At 34.2% G+C, this 25,050-nt stretch overlaps 2 protein-coding genes across 2 annotated transcripts; one reads left to right on the forward strand and one right to left on the reverse strand.

The window, feature by feature from the left end:
- Nucleotides 1–341: 341 nt before the first annotated feature.
- Nucleotides 342–3,469, forward strand: HELRODRAFT_86803 (hypothetical protein; the record flags this gene model as incomplete). Its single annotated transcript, XM_009028218.1, has 5 exons — nt 342–444; nt 675–752; nt 2,200–2,356; nt 2,704–2,858; nt 3,282–3,469. Coding segments are annotated over 5 exons (681 nt in total), but the record flags the coding sequence as incomplete, so codon positions are not given.
- Nucleotides 3,470–13,824: 10,355 nt separating this feature from the next.
- On the reverse strand, nt 13,825–16,958 carry HELRODRAFT_86883 (hypothetical protein; the record flags this gene model as incomplete). The annotated part of the gene is made up of 3 exons (XM_009028236.1): nt 13,825–13,913; nt 16,270–16,357; nt 16,863–16,958. Coding segments are annotated over 3 exons (273 nt in total), but the record flags the coding sequence as incomplete, so codon positions are not given.
- Between the last annotated feature and the right edge of the window lie 8,092 nt (nt 16,959–25,050).

Raw genomic sequence — 25,050 nt, forward strand, 5'->3', positions numbered from 1 at the left:
CGACATTTTTCAGTGAAATGATATTATGTCTCGCCATTTTGACTGATAATGAAGATAATAATAATAATGATAATAATAATAATAATGACAATAATAATAAGAAGAATAAAAATAATGCTACTACTACTAATAAAAAATAATAATGTTCTTTTTACATTATGACATATTATTTTATTTTGTTTTTATAATTTAAATGATATCACTTCAAATATCACTTGATTGACCACGACCTTTGAACTATTGACCCTTTGAAAGCGTCGGTGGCCTACAAGAACTGCACGTACACTTCGCCGTATTTGGCGCCAACGTCAGCTGACTTCTACAACGTGAAGTACAAGGAGGAGGTCTACCAGAACGTCTGCGAGTCTCACGTCTGCCACAACGGCGGCATCTGCATCAGCCAGTCCCACAAACCTACCTGCCGTTGTACTTCTGGCTGGAATGGTGGGTTGTGGTAATGATGATGGTTCTTGGAGGATGTTACTTACTGGTGAAGATGATGTGGTGGTGGAAGTTGCTAAATCTGGTGATGTTGTAGGTGATAATTGTGGTGGTGATGATGATGAAGAGGGTGATAATTATGATGATGACGTCGATGAAGACGACGATGATAGCGATAACTACGATGATGATGATGATTATGACAATGACGATGATTATAAAATTCTCACCAGGAACTCAATGTACAGAGAAAAAGGATAGATGCGATCCAAACCCATGTAAGAACAAGGGAACATGCATTGCATCGGATGGTATGTTGGATGGTGCTGTCCTTCTAATGACGATGATTTGTAATTATGTTTCGACAAGTAGTGATAATTGAAGATGGAGTAGATAATGTTGACTTTATTGTATAAATAAGTAAATATATAAATAATAATTATATATGTATGTATATATATATATATATATATATATATATATATAATGTAGATTAAATTATGGTTGAAAATAATTGACCTGCTCATGCAAATACGGTAGGCCACTACGAATGAATAATGTGCACCAGCTCTCTCCACGACCAAAGGTGCATTATTGTGAACACCTAACTCGTTCTAGGCCAGACGCGTTTGGCCCCTTTTGTGACTCATCATCAGTATCTCGAGTTAAAACGCCAACTTAATGCATTTATTCGGGAACATAAAAATTGAGTCCAGATATTATACCGGGAAAAAAAAAATCAAATGTCTATTGGTATCTGAAAATTCCCTATTATTTGAGAGTGATCGACTACCAATTTATATAAACATACACTACAAACACACATATATACATACCCTAACATACATTTGAAATAATACATATATGATGTATATAACATGTACCGTTTTTATTGGCAAGTTTTTACGTCGGGAAATGAAAGGGAAGATATTGTTGCGGTTGCGCTTATGTTTGAGGACACCGAACCAAGAAGAGCAGTAAGCGGGAGAAGAAAAGAATAGTATTCGTTTGGATAGACTGGACACGTGTTCCGTCCCTACCGGGGACTCATCGGCAGCCCAAATACCTATCAGAATAGTTATCGTAGTTTCTTAAAAAGCCCGCACAAATCACCTTGTTAGCTCGTGGTGTTTTTTTATTATTGAAGATTGTTAGTCTTTAGTTGATGGAATTTCAATCCGACAATATTGATATAATGATAAGCTATTGGAAAGTTATCGATGAATCGAAGAACAATAGGCTTGTGCATTTGTAGGAGCATTGTGAGTTTGTCTGAAAATAATTTGCTACCGGTGATCGGGGTGGGCATTGAATGAACGAGGCACGTAGTTCCGAACTTTCTGTTCATCGATTTTGGAATGTCCATTTCTAATATACATGCTTGTGGGGACACTGAATATCTGTGTTCACTAAGCGGTTAGTAGTTTATAGTAAGTAAGCTGCAGCTGTAAACAAAATGTTATGCTAATAACTATTTCTTTTTGTTTTTGAAACTCTGTTATTAAAGAAACAATTATAAATTTTGAGGCGTTGGAAGTACGCCCGGCCAGCTAGTTTCCAATATAATAAGTTATGAAGACAGGCATGAGCACATGCAAACATGAACACACATAGTTGCTCATTCAAATGTAAATAAACAAATAAATAAATACATACACTCAGACACACACTTTCACACCAACTCACTCACACACAAACGAAATTTATTTACACACACACACGCACACCTACCCACACACACACCCCCCCCCCCCCCAGATGACTACTTATGCCTGTGCATGCTTGGCTACACGGGCTCCTTATGCGAGACCGACCTCGATGATTGCGCATACGAACCATGCCTCAACAACGGCACGTGCATTGACAAGATTGCATCGTACGTCTGCAAGTGCCCGCCGACTCACAAAGGTCACTTGTTCATTTTGTTGGATGTGTTTGCCTGTCTGTCTGTCTGTTTGTTGTGTCTGTTGTGCGTGTTGGTTGGTTGGTTGGTTGTTGTTGTTTGGACGATGTGCATGGTGTCCTGTCTGATGGGGGTGTGTGATCGTTTGTCCTGCAAAGGGGTGACTAGCCACCAATGTGGTGGGGTTGTTATGCAGAACGCATGTTTTTTTTTTAATAACGACTGCAGTTGCATAATCAGTCAATTGTTAAAATGCATCACAAGCATCGTCAGCCTTGTTATCATCATCATCATCATCATCATCATAGACAACCTCCACCATCATCACGATCATTATCACAACCACTATCAGGGATGAGGTGCCAATACAGGGACGACTGCTTGACTGCGAGGAACCCCTGCCAGGGAGCATCCACCTGCATGACGTCAGCCATCGACGGCACGCTGGTGTGTCGGTGTCCGAAGGGATACGACGGCGTCAACTGCGATAAAGACGTCGACGAGTGTTCTTATGGTTGGTCCACTGCTGGTGACGTTTGTGTTGTTGCCGTTGTTGTTGTTGTTGTTGTTGTTGTTGTGTTGTTTTGTTGTTGTTGTTGGTGGTGGTTGTAACGGTGGTGGTTGTAATGGTGTTGAGGGTTGTTTTGTTGTTGTTTGTGTTGTTTTGTTGTTGTTGCTGTTGGTAAAGGAGTTGTTGCTGCTGTTTAAGTTGTTGTTGGTTGCGGCGGCGTTTTTGTGTTTTTGTTGTTGCTGGTGGGATTGGGTGGCAGTGTTGTTGTTGTTGGTGGTTGTTGTGTTATCAATACAGTCTTGTTTGATGTTGTATGCACAGCAGACCGTGTTTTCACTATAGATGATTTCGTTTGATTTTGTTTGCACACCCCTTATTTAATGCCTCCTTCCCATGTGCGCTGTAAATATGATGATCGTCTTGAAGGTAACATTTGCGAGAATGGAGGCACATGTCGCAACCTTCCTGGCTCCTTCCAATGCCAGTGTCCTCCGCAATATTATGGAAAAACTTGCCACAACTTGAAACCGTACTGCATCTCAAATCCCTGTCAGAATGGCGGCACGTGTGAAAATCTTCTTGGAGATTATGTCTGCCACTGTGCTGATGGTTAGCTCCTTTCTACTTCATTCTCATTGTTGTCGTTATCACCATTGTTAATATCATCGTTGTTGTTATACACGTTGTTGTTGACGTCATCATCATTGTTGACGTCATCGTCATCAATTTCTTCATTGTAACAACCTTCATTATGGTAATTAGCAGTACACTCAATTTTACCAATATTTCCACTTCATGGCACATATTTTGTCGTATCACACTCAGGTGGTTGCTTCTTTCCTCGTCCATTCATTATTTCTTACCCTCATAAACTTACCTAGTAATATGCATCAATTTAATTAAACAATATTTTTATCGGTTGCTTTCCACATTCGTCAACTTTAAAATTTTAAAATTATTCGTTCGTTATTTGCCCGCTGCAGGATTTTATGGAACAAACTGTGAGGAAGCTCTGCCAGCCGCCACCACAACCACTCCCACCACAACCACTCCTACCACAAACAACACCAACATTGCAAACGACGACAACTGTTTATTAACTCCATGTTTGAATGGTGGTGTGTGCAAAGAATCGTACAACAACAACAACAACAGCAACAACAACAACATCAACAGCAACAACAACAAGAAGATGGTCGACCTGGATGAAACTGCTGATTTCGAGATCGCGAAGGGGGTCAGCAGGAAGTACGAATGCGACTGCGGCAGGACATCCTTCGTTGGGAAGTTTTGCGAAACATATCAACCGTGCGAGGCACCGTGAGTTGTCTTTCGGAGATTGTAATCATCTTTTTACAAATTTTAATATAATTTTAAAGTTTTATCGAATATTAACTTTTTGAATTTTGTCTCTATCTCAAATTAATTTCATTGCAACAAATCAGTCCATGTACCAATGTGGTAGCAACGATCCCCAACAATAACAACAACGTTGATGTCACTTCAATTCGTTTGATCAAACCATCAACAAATACAACAGCATCTACTAAAGTTTCAGTTACAACTATTTCTAACAACAATGTCTTAAACAACAACAACAACAACAATGACGACGACAGTAGCAACAGCAACTCTCCTTACAACAACTGCCAAGTACCAAAAGATTCACACGGCAGTTCTTGTTCAGAACTCTTTCAAAACAATCGCTGTGATTCGCAATGCGACATTGAGGCCTGCCTCTACGACGGACACGATTGTAAGTCATCCGTCTTCGCATGCCCCGATGAAACGTGCAGGTGCGTAGATGTCACCCTCTTATCAGTTTGCTTATTTGATTGTTTAATCTGAACAGCCCAACAACTGGCTCAACAAATTTTTCACTCTACTGTTGTTATAAACTGCAATTAGTGTAAACACTAAATTGTTTGTTGTAAGATGCTTATGTTGAGCTATTTAATCTTTGCTAAGTTGTTATATTTTAAATAAATACAGTGGTTTTGTTTTTCAAATTAATTTCAAATTAAATAAAATGCACGCCTAATTTATTTTATTTTATTTTGCACTTTTTTTTCTTTTTCACGCACGTTGGACCATTCTCCGCTTCTTTCTGACAGATTTGGTTTTTTTACAGAATAAAAATATATCTTCCATAAAATATTTACGAACTGCTAATAACGAATCACTCAATCTCGTTCGCAACAACACGAGCAGTCAAAAGTTCGACAACGAGAAATGCGACGCGGAATGCAACAACGTGGCTTGCAACTTCGACGGCACGGACTGCTACCAACAAAACCAAATTCGATACAAGCAACTTGATGGGACCATGATCATTCAACTTTCCATTTCAAAAGAAACTTTTCTACAAAGGCGTAGCGAATTTCTTAGAAATCTAACCGCTGTTCTCAGGTGCAATTTTGAATTGCAACTCGGTACTGATGGGTCTCCAGAAATAAAAAACAATAATGTCGATTTCAACGGGTTTGTGTTTTCATTTTTTCGTGATGAAATAACACGATCGTCATTTGTACCAGCATCACAATTTTTATCGCATTCAGGATCGAGGTCCGTTTGAAGCTGGGTCATCCGACGGCTGGCAGTGATCAAGTGATGTGCTTCTCTGACATCAAGTACGCCGGGGCATTCCTGAAAAAGGTGCTGCAAGATAATGCGACCAAAATGTTTGATCTGCCAATATCTCGTGTTACGAGTTAGTGGGCACGACTGATTGAATGGTCATATTCTTTTTATCCGCACATTTTAATGGTGGTAATTAAGAAGTTAAATTCCTTTCCAATTCAATGTTCTCTTCAAAAAAACCCCGTAACATTCATTTGAAGTTTGCTCAAGATTGACAAATCTTTAAGAACAATATATAGTCCTGCTTTGAATTGTCAAAAAATTTTCTAAATAGAAGAGAAATTTAAACGAAAATATTGAGTTCCAACTGCAACGGTACCTTAAAAACTTCCGTAGACATTTTGAATGTAATAATTTCACAAGAATCATTTGCTTGGTTTGGTTATATACCATCAAATCAATTACTAGGAAACAGTTGTTTAAATCTTTGTAAAATAACGACAATTGATTTATAAATTTTTTGATTTAATGAATCTTATGAATTTTTTTATGAGCCATTCAAGTTATTTGAGGGATTCAACTTTTTTTTTCACAATTAGTATGCTAGTTATTGTCATCATTTTCGGTGTTGTTAATCAACCAAGCTGTACGAACTGTGCGTTCATAAATTTGTTTACCTGCATTAGTATGTAGAAATTTGTCAACACGTTTGTCAACGCCAACAGCTTTAACTGACCCGAACCAACCACCTTCTCCGCAGTCCTCGACGGTGCCCATCGTCGTGGGCGTCATTGTGTTGATAGCTCTTGTGGCCTTCGTGGTAACAGTTATTCTGAAGAAGAAGAAAACAACATTGAAAACCTGGTTCCCGCCTGGCTACTTCAAGAACAGGTTTGTTCGTTTGTTACTGTTCGTGTACAACAGATTATAAATCAGCTAATCAACCAGCCGTTCAATGAATTAACAAGTCAGTCAATCAATCAATCAACTAACAAACAAACCAACCAACCAATCAGACCTTCAGATCACATGTCATCGAGTTCAAACAAGTCCATCGTAGACAACAACGACTCCTTCAGTGACCTCAACGGATCTTACAACGGCTCCCTCACCAAGCAGGTGACCAGACAATCGTTACAAGTTTTTAAAATTGTTCGCCTGACATCTGGTAAACAATAAATTAACAAAACAACTTTTCAGTTTTTTTAATATTTGAACATCTTACGCAGTCGACGGACGGTGCAGCCAAACTTTCCCACGCCATCTTGAACAGCAACAACAACTCAGACATGCCGCAAAGAATCATAAATGCTTGCCACAACAGCAGCAGCAACAACAAGAGTAACGTTGTTTTAACTAGCAGTAATAGTACTATTGACAGCAGCGCTCATGTTATAAACAACAACTACAGAGAAATATCATTAGGCTTACCAAATAATTCATTCAGTAGTTTCGGTTATCCTAAAAATCATGTTGTCAGCAGTGTTATTGGCAACAGTTTCTTTCTTAACAACAACATCAACAACAACAACATGAACGGAGGCGTTGAATGTAACGACAGCGATCTCATCTACAAATTACTGATAAACGAGGCACTGAACAACTACGAAAAGACAGGTTAGATTAAAATTAGGCTACAATATTTTTAATGCACGATCATTATATTTACCACGTAATCGCAACCACATCCTCACAACCACATCCTCACATCGTTAACACGTGACAGGAGAGACTCCTCTTCATCTAGCGGCTCGCTACTCTCGAGCAGATGCCGCGCAGAAGTTTCTCGAGGACGATGCAGACCCCAACGCTCAGGACCACAACGGGATGACCCCCCTGCATGCTGCCATCGGTGCGGATGCTGTCGGAGTCTTCCAGGTTCGTTGATGATCGGCTATGTTCTCTTTCCCTACTGATCTTACTTGCTCATGCTAACTCACTGCAGATATGATGTTGCTTGGTTATGTTAATTTTCAGTAATGTTGTTTTTTGATTATGCTAACTTTATTACCTCTCTGATTTGATGTAACTCGGTTACTTTAATTATGGCCCAAACAGCAACGTAGTTCAATTTTAATTATTACCAGCAAGTTTTGATTTTGGTGGACATTTTCGAATAGTTCTGAAAGTTTAACAAACACACCATATTTTTATTAATTTAAAATTATTTTGCTACTTTTAATATATTTAAATCAGTCCAATCAAATGTTCAGCTTTGTAGACAGCAACGGTTCTATTTGTCAAAAGTGGCTAACGAAACGACAAGCGAAAATTTTTGAGCTTTTTTAAATTTGATGACAAAGTTGTCGTGGATAAAAAAAAACTGGAAAAATCTTAAAATAATTGAAATGCAAGTCAAAAAGTAAACCGGAAATTTAAATTCTTTCATTCATTATCCTTTGATGTTCCTGGCCGATAAAACTTTCAAAAAAGACTCGAACAATTTGATGACAGGACATCTGCAAACATGTCCCGATTTTTTAAGGTCGTTCACCAACGATGCGGCCAGCACATATTGAACATGTTGAACCAATTCAAACACCAAGTAACAAATGACCAACATTATCGACCATGCAGATATTGCTGAGATGCCGGACATGTTCGGTGAATATGCAGATGAAGGATGGCACGACGCCACTCATGTACGCAGTTCGGTTCGCAATTGACGGCATGGTCGAGGTGCTTATAAAAGCTGACGCCGATCTGAATAAATGCGACGATCAAGGTTTATTTTATAAAAAATTGACATTTGAATTAACTTATGTGGTAACTTGATAACGTAATAATTTGATTGATGGCGCATTTTATTTTTCATTTTATTACTATTTTGAACAATTTGTTTTAAAAGGCAAAACAGCCTTACACTGGGCTGCTGCTGTCAATAATTTGGACGCGGCCATCTTGTTGCTGCAACATGGAGGGCTAAACAGAGATGCTCAGGATGACAAGGGTCAAACGCCTCTTTTCATTGCTGCCAAGGTACAATGATGATCATGTGAAAGAAATGACTTGAAAAGATTATGTTTCAAATTTTCAAACAATGCTTTTGACAATTCAGTAACAAAACTTCTTAATTATTAATGAATATTTGAATAAAACTGAAACATCAAACAGGAGGGCAGTTACAACGTGGCCCAACTCCTTCTCCATAATTCAGCCAGCATGGATCTCGCGGACCAACTCGATCGACTCCCTCGTGATATCGCTATTGAAAAGCGTCACTTGGATATCGTGAGGTTGCTTGACGAATATTCCAAACATCCGATGTCCAACAACACACCGAGCATTGGAATCCGGATGCAGGTGACTGATCAGAGTTTTGTTATTGAGAGTGGAAAAAATGGGAAGAACAAGAAGGGTTTTGATATGAATAATAACACTAGTTGTAACAATGGCGGCACGTCAGGAAACAACAATAGGATTAAGAAGAGGAAAAGAAATTGTGACACAAATACTGATCAGCAATCTAACGTTTTGGTCTACAACAATAACAACAGACATCCCATGAACAGTTTCCAGCAGCAACTGACCTACAATCAGCAACTTAACAGTAATGGCAACAGTAATGTAAATAACAATGAGTTTCCACCATTTAACTGTCAGGCGTTTGAAGGCAGAAACATATACAATAGTCACTTTCTTCAGCAAGGAAGGGACCAGCAACAGGAACCAAATCTTTTTTATCAACAACGAATTCACAAAAAGCAGCAATTACAACCTCAACTAAAAACGCAAACTAACCCACCAAGCTACTCCTCACAGCAGATGAATCCATATCCTAACAAAAAACTAATATCATCAAGATTTGTCATAGGTTCAGCCGGTTCGAGTCCCACAGACTCAGATTTGGCAAATGGTCCAAGTCCTCCAGAGGCTCCACTCAGCTCTCCCATCTACAGCAAGACTGGATTGTTTTCAACAGTCTATGATAATATCTTACCCTTCAGTGAAAATTTAGATGTTTGCCACGCTCAGAGTGTAGACGATTGTTACACCCAACAAAATCAGCCAATGCATGTTGCCCAGCAAGAACTATCCACATTCAAAAAAGGTAACAAAGATGATGAAGCCGCAACTGTTGATGTGCACAAGCAGTTGGAACCAAATGAAAAAGAAACTAATTTTGATACTGACAAAAACCAAATTAATAACAATAATTCTCCTGATAACATTTACAACCACAACTATGAACAAGTTTCAAATTTGAACAACATTAAAGTATCGAACAAATTTCAACAGCAGCAGCAACAGCAACAAAATCCGCAGATGATGGCATTCCAAGAATATCCCACTCCACCCAGCCACCAACAGTTCAGTCCTAATGGAGCTCCTCTTTCACAGAGCAACATCATCAAGAACAACAACAACACCAACAACATGCTTCCTCCACAGAGGGACATATATGACACTCCATCACCGTGCTCTGGAGATTTGTGGGGTGAGAGCAACAACGGGACTATCTACATTGACTCGCAGATGAAGAGAATGCTTAATTTAAACAAAGGATCTTATTGTTGATGAACCTGTAGATTTCAATATCATTATTGTTAATTATTTGTAGAATATACATTTTCAATCGTTTATACTTGAAGAAGTTCAATTTCATTCAACAAAACAAAATAAATTTATCATAAATGCTCCCTCACACACACACACATGTATTATAAATATAACACATACACACACCATACACGTTATATACATATACATCAAACTGTTGTTGCCCTGAAATCGGCTCTAAAAATTCATTTTTTATTGTTACGCATCGTTTTGCCTTAATGTCAATTAATCTTGAATGTACATAATATTGTTGCTATAGCGTGTTAAGCATAGACATTTAAATCACTTACTTTCTCTCTTTCCCTTTCTCTCTCTCTCTCTCTCTCTCATTATATATATATATATATATATATATATACAAGCATAACCGCTATTTATTAATTGCACCTTGGAAGACTTGTAAAAAAATATCAGCATTATTTAATTACTCATAATGTGTGAACAATGACGTCAAACCTTTGAATAGATAATAGATGTACTCATATATATACATAAAAATCTTGTGTGTGTGTGGGGTGTGTGTCGATATAAATAGTACTTTACTCTTCAGTGAAAATTTAGGCATTTGTCATGTCCAAAATGTTGACACTTCAACCAAACCAAATCAGCCAGTGAATGTTTCCCAGCTATAACTGTCTACATTCAAAAATGCCGCAAACGTACCAACAAATATTATCACATTCTATAAGTTTATGGCAGTATTCTACACAAACGTGCACCGTTATATTTTGGTAGAACATTTTATTGGTTCTTTATTATACAGCTCTGACGTACGCGAAACTCCTTACGTAGTATATTGTTCTATATATCGTATGCACGCGCAGGCACCGCACTAAACGCACATGGCCTATGACGGTCTTAATTTTTGAACAGGCAATATTCGGTCCAGGCCATCACTTAATAACAGCGCCAGACATGGCACTTCACCGACGTTTTTTTACAGACATGCCTCGATCGAACAACTTTCTTTCGTCCAGCGTCTACTTATAGAGCAGCGTTGGATTTAAAAACTTAGAAAAACGTGCATTGCATTTGTTTAATTATTATTGTATTGTTTAATTATTATTTATTTTTATTATAATAATATTTATTTATTATTATTTTAATCTTTATCGTCAAACAGCCTCGGTAAGCGCCTCAGCCTAAAATATGTGATAGGGTCAAATCAATTTTTTTGCGTAATGATTGCCAGTACAACTTCCTAAAACGCCGAAAAACTCACTAAAACATTGAATCATATTTTCATTAACGCCTGACGAGCGTGAATCCTTGTGATGTTTCAACTTGGCTGGGCATTTTACGTCTCCAACAAAACCAAACAAGAAGATGAAACTGTCTGTAAATACGCACACATTCTGCGAGCAAGTACCAAAAGATCTTTATTGTTAATGGACATTATTTAAATTAATTTTTTTATCTTGTTTTCGTACTGTTCGCCAATTGTTTGCTATTGAAATATTGACACTGGTGATTTTAACTACGTTCATCGATTGAACGTTAACTAACTAGGTAAGCAGTAACGATTAACGAACAATAATACTCGTTACATTTTTTGTTTATTCGAGTAACGCTGAAAAATTTTTTCATAAAGATTAACTAATTTGTTTTTTTTAATTTCAATAAACCCTCAAAAATGTTCCTGTTGCCCGTCGAACGATGAACATTTACTTTAACACAATCACTAGATAATAAAATTAATTGAGTATTTTCAATTATATTACCATTGCCGTGTAAATCATACAATCGCGTATTTATTTCTCACACATACCCGCACATTTGCGCATTCAGACTTTTCTGAACATTCATTTAGGACATATCTTGGAAACGAGCAGTGTCTCCGGGCCTGTCATTTCAAACAAAAACACCAAGTAAAATATAAACACAAACATAATATAGAACAGACAAATATACATATTTGGATGCATGAAAATGTGCTTATATAATACCTTAAATACTTACTTTTTATCAATATATATGTTTTAATCCTTTATTAAAATTAACACTTATCAAACACAGAGACAACGCATCAAGTAGTTCTCCACATTTAGTGCCACCACCCTTTTAGATGCCGTTCCTCACAATGTTTCCACCCCAACTGATCAACTATTTTTGTTCATGGTCAAATAACTGTTATTTTGCTGCTAGGGTGCTGTACCGTTGTGTTACAGGTAGGTATACACAAATTGTTGAAACCCGAACGTGGACAAAACTTTATAAATGAATATAAAAAACAGTAAACAACATTACTCTTGTTTGATTAAAGTAATGTTCTATAAAATTTATCTTTACGACTTCCATTTTTTAAAATATTCACTGCATTCACTATATTCATACTGTTGCTTCTTTTTTATGCCACAATTGGATGAGTGGCAGTTTCAACTACACTTGTACAAAATTATGACAGTGCAGTGCATACGGAGAACTTATTTCAGTGTGATGGTTGAACGTGTTCCTGTTTCATCTGATAAAGACTTTTTGATGCTGTTTTTCACGAACCGAAGATAATACCTTGCATTTTGAAAGACTACTTCTGTTTTTAGACTAGGTAACTAACAGTCTGAAAAATTTGGTTTCGCATAGACATGTTGTTGGAAATTTAAGGTGAAGGTACAACACTATCACATAAAAAAAACAAAATATGGCTTTTAACTTTCTTATGGATGCAAACACTTGATCCAAAATTATGCAACTAACAATGAAGAAAAATCATTCTTTGCTGCATCGTTATAGCCCAATAAACATCTTCTGTAATGTTTCAGGAACATGTTCAATACTGACTAACATTAGTTTTTTGATTACAGCAAACTGTAAGTCAGTATGTTAAAACTTTGTAATTAAACCCCTGCCAGGTGAAATTACGAAATTTTGCCGGTACATAATATAATTAGAAATTTTTTTTGAAAATTATTCATTTTATTATTAAACCTTATTTTCGATGGTTTCGGATGTCCGTTGAAGTCGCGACTCGCGAATTGAGAACCGCTGCCTCAATGCGACAAGGCAGTTTTTCTTTTGCTATAAACAGGAACGAGCACTTTTGAATGAGCCGCAAAGTCACTGGTCGTAAGAACTAAAAAACGTCAACAGAGACAAGAGTAAATGAAGAACAAGTGAGAACAATACAGTGCCGTCATCGTCATTTAACTTAAAAACGGAAGATACGTGGCTACAAACCGTAAAAGGTAGAATGGATGTTTAAACTTTGAGGAATGACCAGTAGTACTTGCAAAACTTCTTGATTGTTTTGACCAGCACGTTTCTGAACTTGCAAACCAGAATATATCCAAACAATGTTTAGCCTTATTATTGTATCGACCCATGACAATTAATTACTATATGGGACATAATGCAATTTTTCTTACACCCCGTAGGGTGCACCCACTATCCCTGTTTCTTAGATATCGGTCAAAACGTTGTCTGTGACACACAAAACGAACGATTACAAAACGGAATAAAGCAACTTCAATTTTCGAAATCTTTGCATATGTACTCATTCGAGATTCAAAACTTAGTTTCAACATTAGATAGAAAATACGGTTGTTACTTAAAACTACAGACAAAATGCCGATCAAACTAATTACAAATTTCACATCAGTTAATCATCTCTAAAACAACAAAATTTCTAAGCCAACACGTGACAAGTCAATCTATTTCATTAACCCCAAATCCTGGAAGAGTACAACAGTTAGTCACTCATAATTATCCAAAAATGTAAAAACAATCTAAGATTTATTCTTCTAAATGAAAATTCCTCAAGCTTTATTTTTAATTCATTTGATGATATTATATTTATTATTATTAATATTATTATCAACTGGAACAAGTAGATTCAATGCAAGTCTTCCTTATCAGCAATGTACTGCACAATGTGGGCCGGAGTCAGTAATCTCTCAGCATCTGAGTCAGGAATCTCAAACCCTTTGTGGAAAAATTAATAACAAATAAAATAACTAGCATAAATAAAAGGGGTTGAATTCATAAAACAAATACATAAAATTAATTAACCAAACGAACTTTAAAATGAAAATGAATCACGAAATTAAATTGAACAAAAAAAATATATAAGACTCATTTAGCGTTTTATTTAGAAGATACGTACATTGAGCCATGTTGAATGCTCTTCAAAAGCAACACACATAAGCCATCATGAAACAAAACTCTCCCCAGTATTTTTACTAAGTTTTGTTTAGGGGCCATTCAAAAATTATGTCACGCTGGGGGGAGGGTTCATCCAGCGTGACAGTGATGCACGCAGTATAAACAAATATACAAAATGGTTGATAAACGAAAGTTGTATTTTGATTTGTATGAGGCACTTAAGCTGTCTCATCCAAATTAAAGTGCACAGTCTCTGCAGTCAGATACAAATGCGTTTTGGTGTAGCGTGAAAGCTAAAGATGATGTGACTGACTTAGTTCAGAAGAAACTGTGTGAATTAGGCAATGTGAAGCGAGAGAATGCAGCCAACCTGCTGTCATTATGGTCAAAGGTAAGTTGTAGGTATAAGGATGCATTTTTATTCTGCAAAAAGTGTTGTTTGTATCATACCTCACTGGTCAGCTTGAAGGCTCACATCCGAACATGTGGCATAGAGCAAACTATATAACGTACAAGACCAGTTAGGTTAGTTGCAAGGAGGAAGAGAGAGTTGATGGCAGTAACAGCCTACGACAACAACATGGAAGACGCTGAATGGATTGATGAAGAATTACTGAATGTAGTTGGTAAGTTTTTCTGGTATTTTTGTGCGGCCATACATATCACTCAGTGTTTATAGTATACTTTGTTAGTATCTTATATAGACTTTTCATAGATTTAACCATCTAATGGCATCTGATTGTAGTCACTCTGGAAATGCTTCATTATTCAAATTAAAATGTGGTCTCATGATGGACTCTATCAGCCTCTGATAGACACATCCACCTCCTAAAAGTTATTGTAATGTAAGTCACCTACATCATTGATGTAGGGCTCTTTTGACATTGGTAGAGACCCATCAATATTAAATGATGTGCATGGACCATCATTAAATGGTAAATATTCTCACCAATGTTTTGATAATGCAGACATATTTATTCTATAGCAACTTTCAAGTTTCTGACATCTACTGTTCAATTTTAATATTAAGCAACAGAAAATAAAACACAAAATTTCTTTGTGTACAGGAATGTAGACAATGCTGGCAATGACACACAAATTTCATTGATTACAATGGAGCAGCATCATCCAACCATCCCACTCGAACCAAACATCGTACTTGGTTTGTACAGTTTCATGACATAATTTGCTAAATGTCAACAACAACAATTCTTCACAGCCATCTGCCCAAACAAACTCAAACCATCTTAATTGGCAGTGTGTGACCACATTGAAAGATGTTGGGTGGTGCATAATGATTTCTATACATAACCTACATACACATTATTGGCTGGCAAGTTGGAACAAAATGATGGTTGAGGCTATTGTTTTTAACGTTAGACTCCTAAACACCTAAATACACGTATGCATGAATATATATATATATATATATATATATATATATATATATATATATATATAATAATTCAAAACATATCTTGTTAAAATGACTCACAGCATAGATAGCAATTGGTATTATTTTATTAAAAAACAGGTTTCAATTTTTGCCACTTATAATTTAACTTTTTACATTTTGTGGTATGTCATGTTTTAGTTAAGTGCATTTGCTGATTTGTTGGACTGACATGCGACTGAATTTAGTTCCTCCAGAACATTGTATACACTGTACTGCTTATAAGAACCCAACATCTTTTGGAATAGCCTATCCTATTGAACCAATATTCGCCTCCTAATTTTTCCTAACTACTTCCTTCTGTTTTTCTACTATTTTAAATGTTTATTTAATCTAGTCCACTTTGTGTCACAGTTTTTCATCATTTTCATCTTTGCAAGTATTCATGCAGTGTCCAATTTGCCACTTAAAGTCACAAAAATTCTTTCTCCATTTTACACACTGTTTGTTTTCCCTGCATTCACACATCCAGTTACTTAGGGGACCAATATTGACAATTATATAAAATATAAATTGTACAAACAAGTTCAAACCTTCTGACCGAATCCTCTCACTCAACATTTAGTCAACCCTGGAAACTTATCTTCAATTACCTACTTCAATAAGCTTTCTTTCAATAACTTGCATAGCTTCAGTAATTCCCTATAACATCTCCTATGAGAGCAATTTATTACATTACAAATAAGCACTGTACATGAAATAACATAAGTGAAAGCCACTTACCAAATTCATCTTCAATTGCCATGATGACCTCAACGTGATCCAGCGAATCAAGTCCCAAGTCATTTATGAAATGTGACTCTAACGTCAACTGAGGAGATAGATGATTGTTACAAGTTTATTGTACAGATACATATTATAACATGGTTTGTAATTAAAGTTATAACAACTGTATCCTAACTCTATCCTAACAACTGCATTATAACATAGTTTGTATTTAAAGTTATAACAACTGTATCCATTAATTTAAACCAACCTCAGGAGGTTTGACATAAAAAACTGTACAAATGGTTATAACCTGCTATTTGGATATTGCTTATAGCAAGCTAATATGACATCTGCTGAATTGTTGAACTTATTAAAAATAAATCAACAATTAACTGAACATCTAATATCAATGATCTAGCACTTTTTAATGAGTACAACACAAAGCCTCAAAATGTTGAGCTCTCTGTTCAAGTGCAAATGACTTTTCTTTAGCAAAAAAGTTGTCAAACTCAGAATGTCTAAAATTTTAAATTTCATTTAGAAATTCAACAAACATATAATCTGAAATTGGATTATTTAAGAATAACAATTAAATTTTATAAACAAACTTTATCTGGGTTGATTTTATCATAAAGACGCAGGACAAGAAGAACTCTCTGGTTGACCATGTCTAGAGTCAGAGGAACATGACTGAGAAATTTTTTGTCAACAATTTGACATGGCAACTGCAATTAGTAAAAAAAAAGTAAAAGTAAAAATTACAAGACAACCAATGTTAATGCACTACATACCACAAATTATGTTTACCTTTATATATAAATATAATAATGTAGATACAGGTAGGCATAGATAAGGCTAATACAATAATACTCTTATATATATATATAATATATATATATTATATATATATGTTCTATAAATTCTACTGAATGTTTGGCGTTAATATGTTTGTAGTTCGTTTTTTCCATTTTTTTCACTAAAATATATATATGCTTACACAATATTTTTGTATTTTGAAATATCTTCTTTTAATTTAACTTTGATTGATCAACCCCATCTTTATTTTCAATAATTTGAAAAAAGTAAAACCCATGTACACCTAACCAAAAGTCAGTTTGCATTTGTATGCTATCCAAGCATAGTCAATGCATGCATTCTAATAAACTTTCTCTTAAAGCTCAACATTGCTATTAAATGATAAAGCATCAGAAAATCATCATAAAAATGCACCATTAAATTTTTTATAAAATTTTATAACCATAAAACATTGACTTATCTAATGTACCACTATTCAATTTTTAGCTCTTGCAGCTGTCATTCATAGACATTGTTAGTGTTTGGAGCTCCCTGAAAAGAAAAACTTAATAAACATTCAACAAGAAACATCAACTCTGCTTATTAGTCATTCTACATTTTACCAGTAAAAAAAAAAGTTAGGAAGGGGAAATCCAGTCTAAAATTTTATGATTAAACTTATTTAATAATAATATGCCAGCAAAGGTGTGCAATGTTTCACTAATGAATGAATTATTATTAAAAATTATAGTCAACAGAAGAGCTAGTCTGATAAAATAAAAAAAGAAACATACACATAAAATAAAACCAGAAGCAAATATAATATTATAATTGAATAAATAACAACAAAATTTTAGCCTGTAATAAATGCTTACAATACAAAAAAAAATTTATGTAAATAATTTGTTTAAGATAAAATAAAAATTAATTAAAATTTAAAAAGATTAAAAAAAAGTGAAGGAAAGCATGAAGGTCACTAACAGAAATATCCTTGCGAGAATTTAAGAAATTTTTCTGGAAAATAGTTTTATTTGTTAGAAAAATAGTTGTTCTAGCGACCTGGGAAGCAAAAGTTTTCAAAGAATTATTCCTAACGACATTTTTACAAAGTAGCAGAGCCGATTTCCTAGCAAGGTAGGCCATCTTTCATTGACAATAAATTGAATAATAACCAAAGACAAAAAACTATTTACTCAAATAATAATCTCTTAGCTAACACGACAGGAATTGAACTAAGTCATACAAACTTATCTTTGACCGGAAATTATTTGTGTAATTATTTAATTATCTGCAGTAAAATCCAAACCTTCTTGAAGTGATGCAGTTGCAACACTTTTATCAAATACAGGCTACGAAGATACAGATTTGAGTGCAATTTTGAGGTTTATTGGAGGGTTGTGTCAGCATTTGCAGGAAAGGTTTCCAGCTAATGAATTTAAGGAATATGTGGCGTTTGATACCCAAGCAGTCAAAAATTAAAATGATTATAAATTTGGAAAAAGAGAATTAAATGTATTAGTTGAAAGATATAAACATTTGCTTCCAGAGAGCTCCTTTGCAGAAATTCTATCTGAATATAATGATTTTAAATTTCTTTTAAAAGAGAAACTTGAATTTGGAAACGTGAAATCTTTCAATGATGTGATTGATTTGGTGCTAATGGAAGAAGCTTCAAGTGCTGATGCTGAACGTGATTCATAGCATAATAATTGAACGTAAATTTAAAATTAATCTATATGAGCATATCCAAAATGTATAAAAAGAAGCTAATTTTAAATTCAACATAAAAATTTACAAATTAAGACAAACAATTCAAAATTATCCTCCAGGGGCGTCAATCCTTCTTGGCATGTCGGAATCAAATATCTTCCCTTGGGTCAATTTTTAGTTGACCTAGAATTTTCTATATGTTATAAAAGGGGTGAACCCGTTAACGTTATTGGTAACAAATGGTCGCACGCTCTTCAATGGCAAATTCCCAGTCCTTTCTGTTCTCTCTTATTTCGTAACGTTAATTCAAAAATTTTAGAATATTTCTGCATGACATCAAAAATCAGAAATTTTTCAATAAATTTAAAGATGTAAAATGTTATTAGCTGACAAATTTGTCTTTTTTACACTTCATATACCATTTGGAACGATCCAGTAACCTTCGTACGAAGCCAATATTTTTACAAAATATAACATGCATACAAACATACATGCCGGACATTTTAGAATGCAAAAGCTGAATTAGTAACAAACTATTTATTTAAAGCAAATGTGTCCAAAAATAACTTTCCTGAAATTTTTGTTTAATCAGTATCAAATAAATTCAAAAAATGAAAACCAACGAAACATGTAATAAGAAACAACACATTTTTTATACACATTTTTTACGCTCTATAGATAGAGCGCAATTTTGTCATAGTTTGGTAATAAAAAGATTGCTGTAATGCGTTGTTATAGAATTAGTTGTACTAGTAGTAGTACTAATAGGTAGAAGTAGTAGTAGTAAAAATTTGTTGTAGTAATAGTAGAGTTTGTTTGTGTAATATTAGAGTAGTAGGAAGATGGTTGTAGATAGTAGTAGCAGTGGTGGATATTAGCTGAATAAGAGTCACAACCACGACATGACATGGTGCTATTGATGTACAATATAAATAAAGTTATATCAATATATTAAGATATGTAAAAAGCGGATGCAAAATGATGAAAAGCAAGAATAAAAATTTGATGTATTAACACTAACAAACAGATAAATCAAACGAGTCCCAACAACACCAATCAATGTTGCTCTAATCAAATTTCTCTCTAACCCTCCAGACATCGAAGCTGAAATTAAAAAGAGAACTGAACAACTTGAAAAAAACTACATGTCATTATCAGCATAGATTGCCGGTTTAATTTGGGCAATGATGTGCTTCAAGATACGATGATAATGAGCTAAGATAGTTCCAGTTCTTAAAAAGGGAGAGTACACAGATTTCAATAACCACGGTCAATTTCTCTCATGCCAGTTTTTTTCAAAGGTCATGGAAACAATTGTTTCTAAAAGATTGCTAATTTTTTTCAATAATTTTATCAAATCAGTATGGATTAAAAAAATTTAATCTTTATCGCTAATAACATTGAAAAATTAAAATTGATGTTGAGTATTGAGTTTTTTTTTCGACTTTTCAAAAGCCTTTGATTCAATCGACCATGACATTTTGTCGCAAAAATTTTTCAGCTACGGTGTCAAAGGTCTGAAGCTGTTTATCATAAAGAAGATTTAAATGGGTTCCAGTCAGAGATCAAGCCAGTTTATAAAGGTGTTCCACAGGGTTCGATTCTAGGACATGCTATTGTATGTTAATGATATTGCGCATTCATCTAGGAGGAAGGAGGATTCTTAAGCCGATGACACTACAGTTATGTTGAAAGCCTGTGATGTTAATTAAATGGATTAATAGAGCGAATTGGCATTAGCAATAAGTTGATTGTAAACTGGGAACAAAAGACTTGTTGTATACTGATTGGGTCAAAAAATTGTTACCAATTAAATTAACTATAATTTATGCATGGAGGATAAAGACATCAAGCAAGTTGCCTCGATTAAGTTTCTTGGCGTCGTCCCAGCCAGCAACTTGTTATGGACGGAGCCTTTTATTTACATTGCTAGGAAAGTTTTCAAAAATTTAGAAGTTACCAGCAAATCAAAAATAGATTCCTTCATAAGATAATAGTATTACTTTACAGTACTTTCATACAACCATATTATTCTTATTGTGTAATAATTTGGAAAAATAGTCCAAAAGTGTAATATTCGAATTTTATTAGGACTTAAAAAATTTGACACCACTTGAAGCCAACTAACTCAAAACCCATAACGCAAATTTATCTGCATTTTCAGCTAATAACAACATTCTTATTTAATAATAAAACATTATTTTTCAGTTTCAGCATCATTAGCCTTAACCATCACTTGATTCATTCAACTCAGCAAGACTTCTAAAATCGTGATAAATATTTTTATATTTTTATTTTTCAAACTACATTATCTCTTATTTAACAATTCATTATTTAATATTTTAAAAGTCTTCATTAATCTACCGGACGAAATTGTATCAACTAACTTACAATCATTTAAAAAAGGAATTAAAAATTCTATTCCTAACTGGTAGGGTAGCATTTTCATCATTATATTGACGGAAAATTGGACATTTATATGTATTATATATATTGAAAATTTGATGGTGGTTTCTCATTTTTTGTCATTTGTTTTTGATTGTTTTGTGGTTATTTGTGGCAATTTTAGTCTCACGTTTATTTTCATTTTTTTAATTTTACTTTGTGTGGCCTTACAAGCAAGTTTCCTTGCTTCAGCCCTTGTAAATAATATAAATGAATTGAATTGGAAACTGACCGATGTTTGAACATTATAAATTTCTTTGTATAATCAATTTTTCAAAGTTTCAAATTTATAAAAAATAAATGAATTAAAAAAAAAATAATGCACTGTAAAAGTTTTAATGAAAATTCGATGAGTGGATTTCAAAATTGTTGGACGGTGAAGAAACATTAACCATTATTTCACAACTGAGGAAAGGATATTAATCACATTGTCAAGAACAGGATCCTAATTAATAATGAATTTATATAAATACTCTCTCTACTTTATCTATCTGTAAAATAAAAGTATTATATATATATATATATATATATATATATATATATTGGGTTAAGACTTCACAAATGCAATTACTGATAAAAGCCACCTCATGTTTCGCATTAGTTAGCTTCCTATTTAATTTTTCGATTTTTTTAACGATGATGTAAATCATTGTCAAGTTTCTTGAGTTCAAAACCAAAATTTTTATTTATTTTAAGCATGATAAAACAAAAAGTTTAATATATGTATATATATATATATAGATAAACACACACACACATACATATATAATTATGTACAAATATATATGTATATATATATATATATATATATATGTATATACGTATATATTAAAACGATAGCTAGGAGATCAATTTATGAAAGTTAATAGTAGTGTTACACATATATATATATAATATTTCGTTATAACTTGTTTGTATTTCTCTGTTGATTTGGGAAAATTTTGGCTTAGGTAATTTGCGGTGTGTTTGATTTTGGTGATTTGTTTTTGTTTACATCTTTTGTTAGTAATTTGATTTTATTTGCAAATGGTACTTACTTATTAAATCATACTCTAGATTTAATAAGTAACAAGTCTGCACAAGTTTTTTTTCTTATAGATCTCCCGTCAATAAAGTTTTTGGAAAAATAGATATATGTATAGCTGTGTGTGCTTTGTGTGTATAACATGCACAATATACAAAGCGTGCAATATACAAAACGTGCGTGCTTGTCTGTATGTGATAATATATACAAGTTTTAACACTCAAACTTTTATGTATTGACGCAAACCTCTTCTCTTCCTCTCTCTTCCTCTCTCCCCTTCTTATCTTTCATTTTTGCGGATAAATGAAAAATTTAAACAATCATAGAAAATCACAAATAGTAAGAATGAAGTGTGAATGAATCTTTTTGAGACGATAACGATAATTACTCCAAATAATTCACCAATCATCCCCACGATGAACACTACGCACAATTTTTACAATGCGCTCGGTTAATAAGTACCTCCAATTTATTTCATGTACACAAATATGCACACACACATATACAATACATTTATTTATATAGCATTTTTACATTCATACATTATTATAACTTGTTTGTATATTTATGAATGAGTATGCATACCACATGCAAGTAATTCAGACCTTACCATAACGATACAATGCCGTGATAAAATTTATTTCGTAAGCTTAAAATAATAAAGTTGCGTGCATATTGCAATGTATAAATATGTATGTTTGTATGCATGTATGTGTGTGTATGTATGTAGGCATGTATGTATGTGAATGTATGTGTGCATGTATGCATGCATGCATGCATGTATGTATGTATGTATGTATGTATGTATGTATGTATGTATGTATGTATGTATGTATGATTATATTATATATACGCATTAGTACAGGAACTAAGCAGGGTACCTACATGATACATATATACATGTAGAACTGGCGCGTTGTCATATAAAAAAGAAATCGTTTGAATTCTACGAGCAAAAATTTGGTTTTTCAAAGATGTGTTGAGTAGAGATAAACGCGTTAATATGAGAGCCTAGCTATATAAATTTAAACGTACGCTTTATATCGTGTGAATGTTAATTAATAAATGAACACTTGAATACCTATTGTTTACGAACATTCGTTGCAATAATCATTTTGAAGGCAAGTTGTAGACCGGTTGGCACAGCAGATCTGCGCTCTACATTATAATTATTAAATTAATATTTATTACGTTAGTCAGTTTATTCACTGGTTGCTGTCAATGTTTGTTAAAAATTTGCAACTGGTGCGTGTGTATATGTTTAATGTTTGATTAAGAATGAACAATAACAATAGTGGTAATAAATTTGTGGTGAACTTCTACTTATCTAGAATGTGATAGTGGTAGTGGGGTAGTCTTTGTAAAAATAATTAATTCATGTTATAGGCAGACAAATTGTAATATTAAATATCACAGTTGGACAGGTTAACAAGACGAATGAACAAACGAACGGTCAAATAAACAAAATCTATTGAACGAACAAACACAAAATACAATATCTTGATGTTGTCAAATTTGTATGTACAAGTCAGACACGTAGAGTCAAAGAATAGACAAAAGTTCGTTTGTCTTCTTCGTCAACGTTCCACCATCTCTTAATATTGAAGGATAAAAATAAATAAAAGTTCGGTCGAAGTTTAGTGAAAGGTTGGTTTGTTTGTTAGTTTGTTCTCTTGTTCATTTTTAAACTGTTTTTTGGTTTTTTGTTATCTGGTTTGTTTGTTTGTTCGTTTGCAGTTTTCGAAATTTGAATTTCATTTTTCATTTTCATAGTTGAATGTTAACTGTTTAGTTAGTTACTTGCCTCCATACATATTGCTGGCGGCGCACTATACGCAATATTCTGCCAACCACAACCAATCAATCTCTTTCACATTCGGCAAGATGGTTCATAAGAACATCGGTGCGGTTGTCAGTGTGTGATTGACACATGCAAGCAAGCAAGAGATGCAATGAATACATCATGCACGCCACGAATATAAGAAGAGCCGGGACAACCTCTCAAGCAGAATTTTAAGGATTACGCACATCTCCTGCCACTACTCTGCAGAAGAGAAATTAAAACAATGTGCACTACACGAAGCAAAATTTTACTTTCTAGACTAAATTGTCATTGACATTGACAGATACATGACTATAACCAAAAGAATCAGAAAAAAAGAAAAAGCAAATTTATCAATATTGCGAGTTTCCAATGACCACTTCAGATGTATCACATGTGGACTTTTCTGCTGTTCCATTGTAGGTCTTCATAACCAGTAGAGATGATGATAAACTATAGTCGTCCTTCAACTGAATGGGCCTTTATATGAATAAATTTATGTGCACTGTAGGTATAGATAAGATATAGACAAGAGGCGATGCAGTGGCGTTCCTAGGGCCTTTGAGGCCCGGGGCGGAAATATTTGTGATGCCTTTCATAAATAAATAATATGTATTACATATACATAGATATTATATGGTGGATGTAATGATTATCTGCTTGGTCGTTGAAGTCAGTGTCATCGAGTTCGAAAGCATATCGTGCTGTTCATCCCAAAGACCATCATATAGTCGCTTATTTGATGCAATGGCAAAAAGAAATGGTAACATATGTCTATACCTCTGCCAAGAAATTCATCGACAAAAACTAACCACAGTCCATATTTTGTGGAAATTGATGGTCGCCGATGTCCAGAAAAGGATAAGGCACTTATTCTTTTTTTCATTTTTTAATTGGCTGATGATGCAGAAAATAAATGAAAAATGTTTTTATATTTTATGTTTTACAAAAATGCAATATACATAGATACAAAACATTTACACATGTCAGTACACATATG

Source organism: Helobdella robusta, assembly GCF_000326865.2.
Source record: "Helobdella robusta unplaced genomic scaffold HELROscaffold_54, whole genome shotgun sequence".
Classification (NCBI taxonomy): Eukaryota; Metazoa; Annelida; class Clitellata; order Rhynchobdellida; family Glossiphoniidae; genus Helobdella; species Helobdella robusta.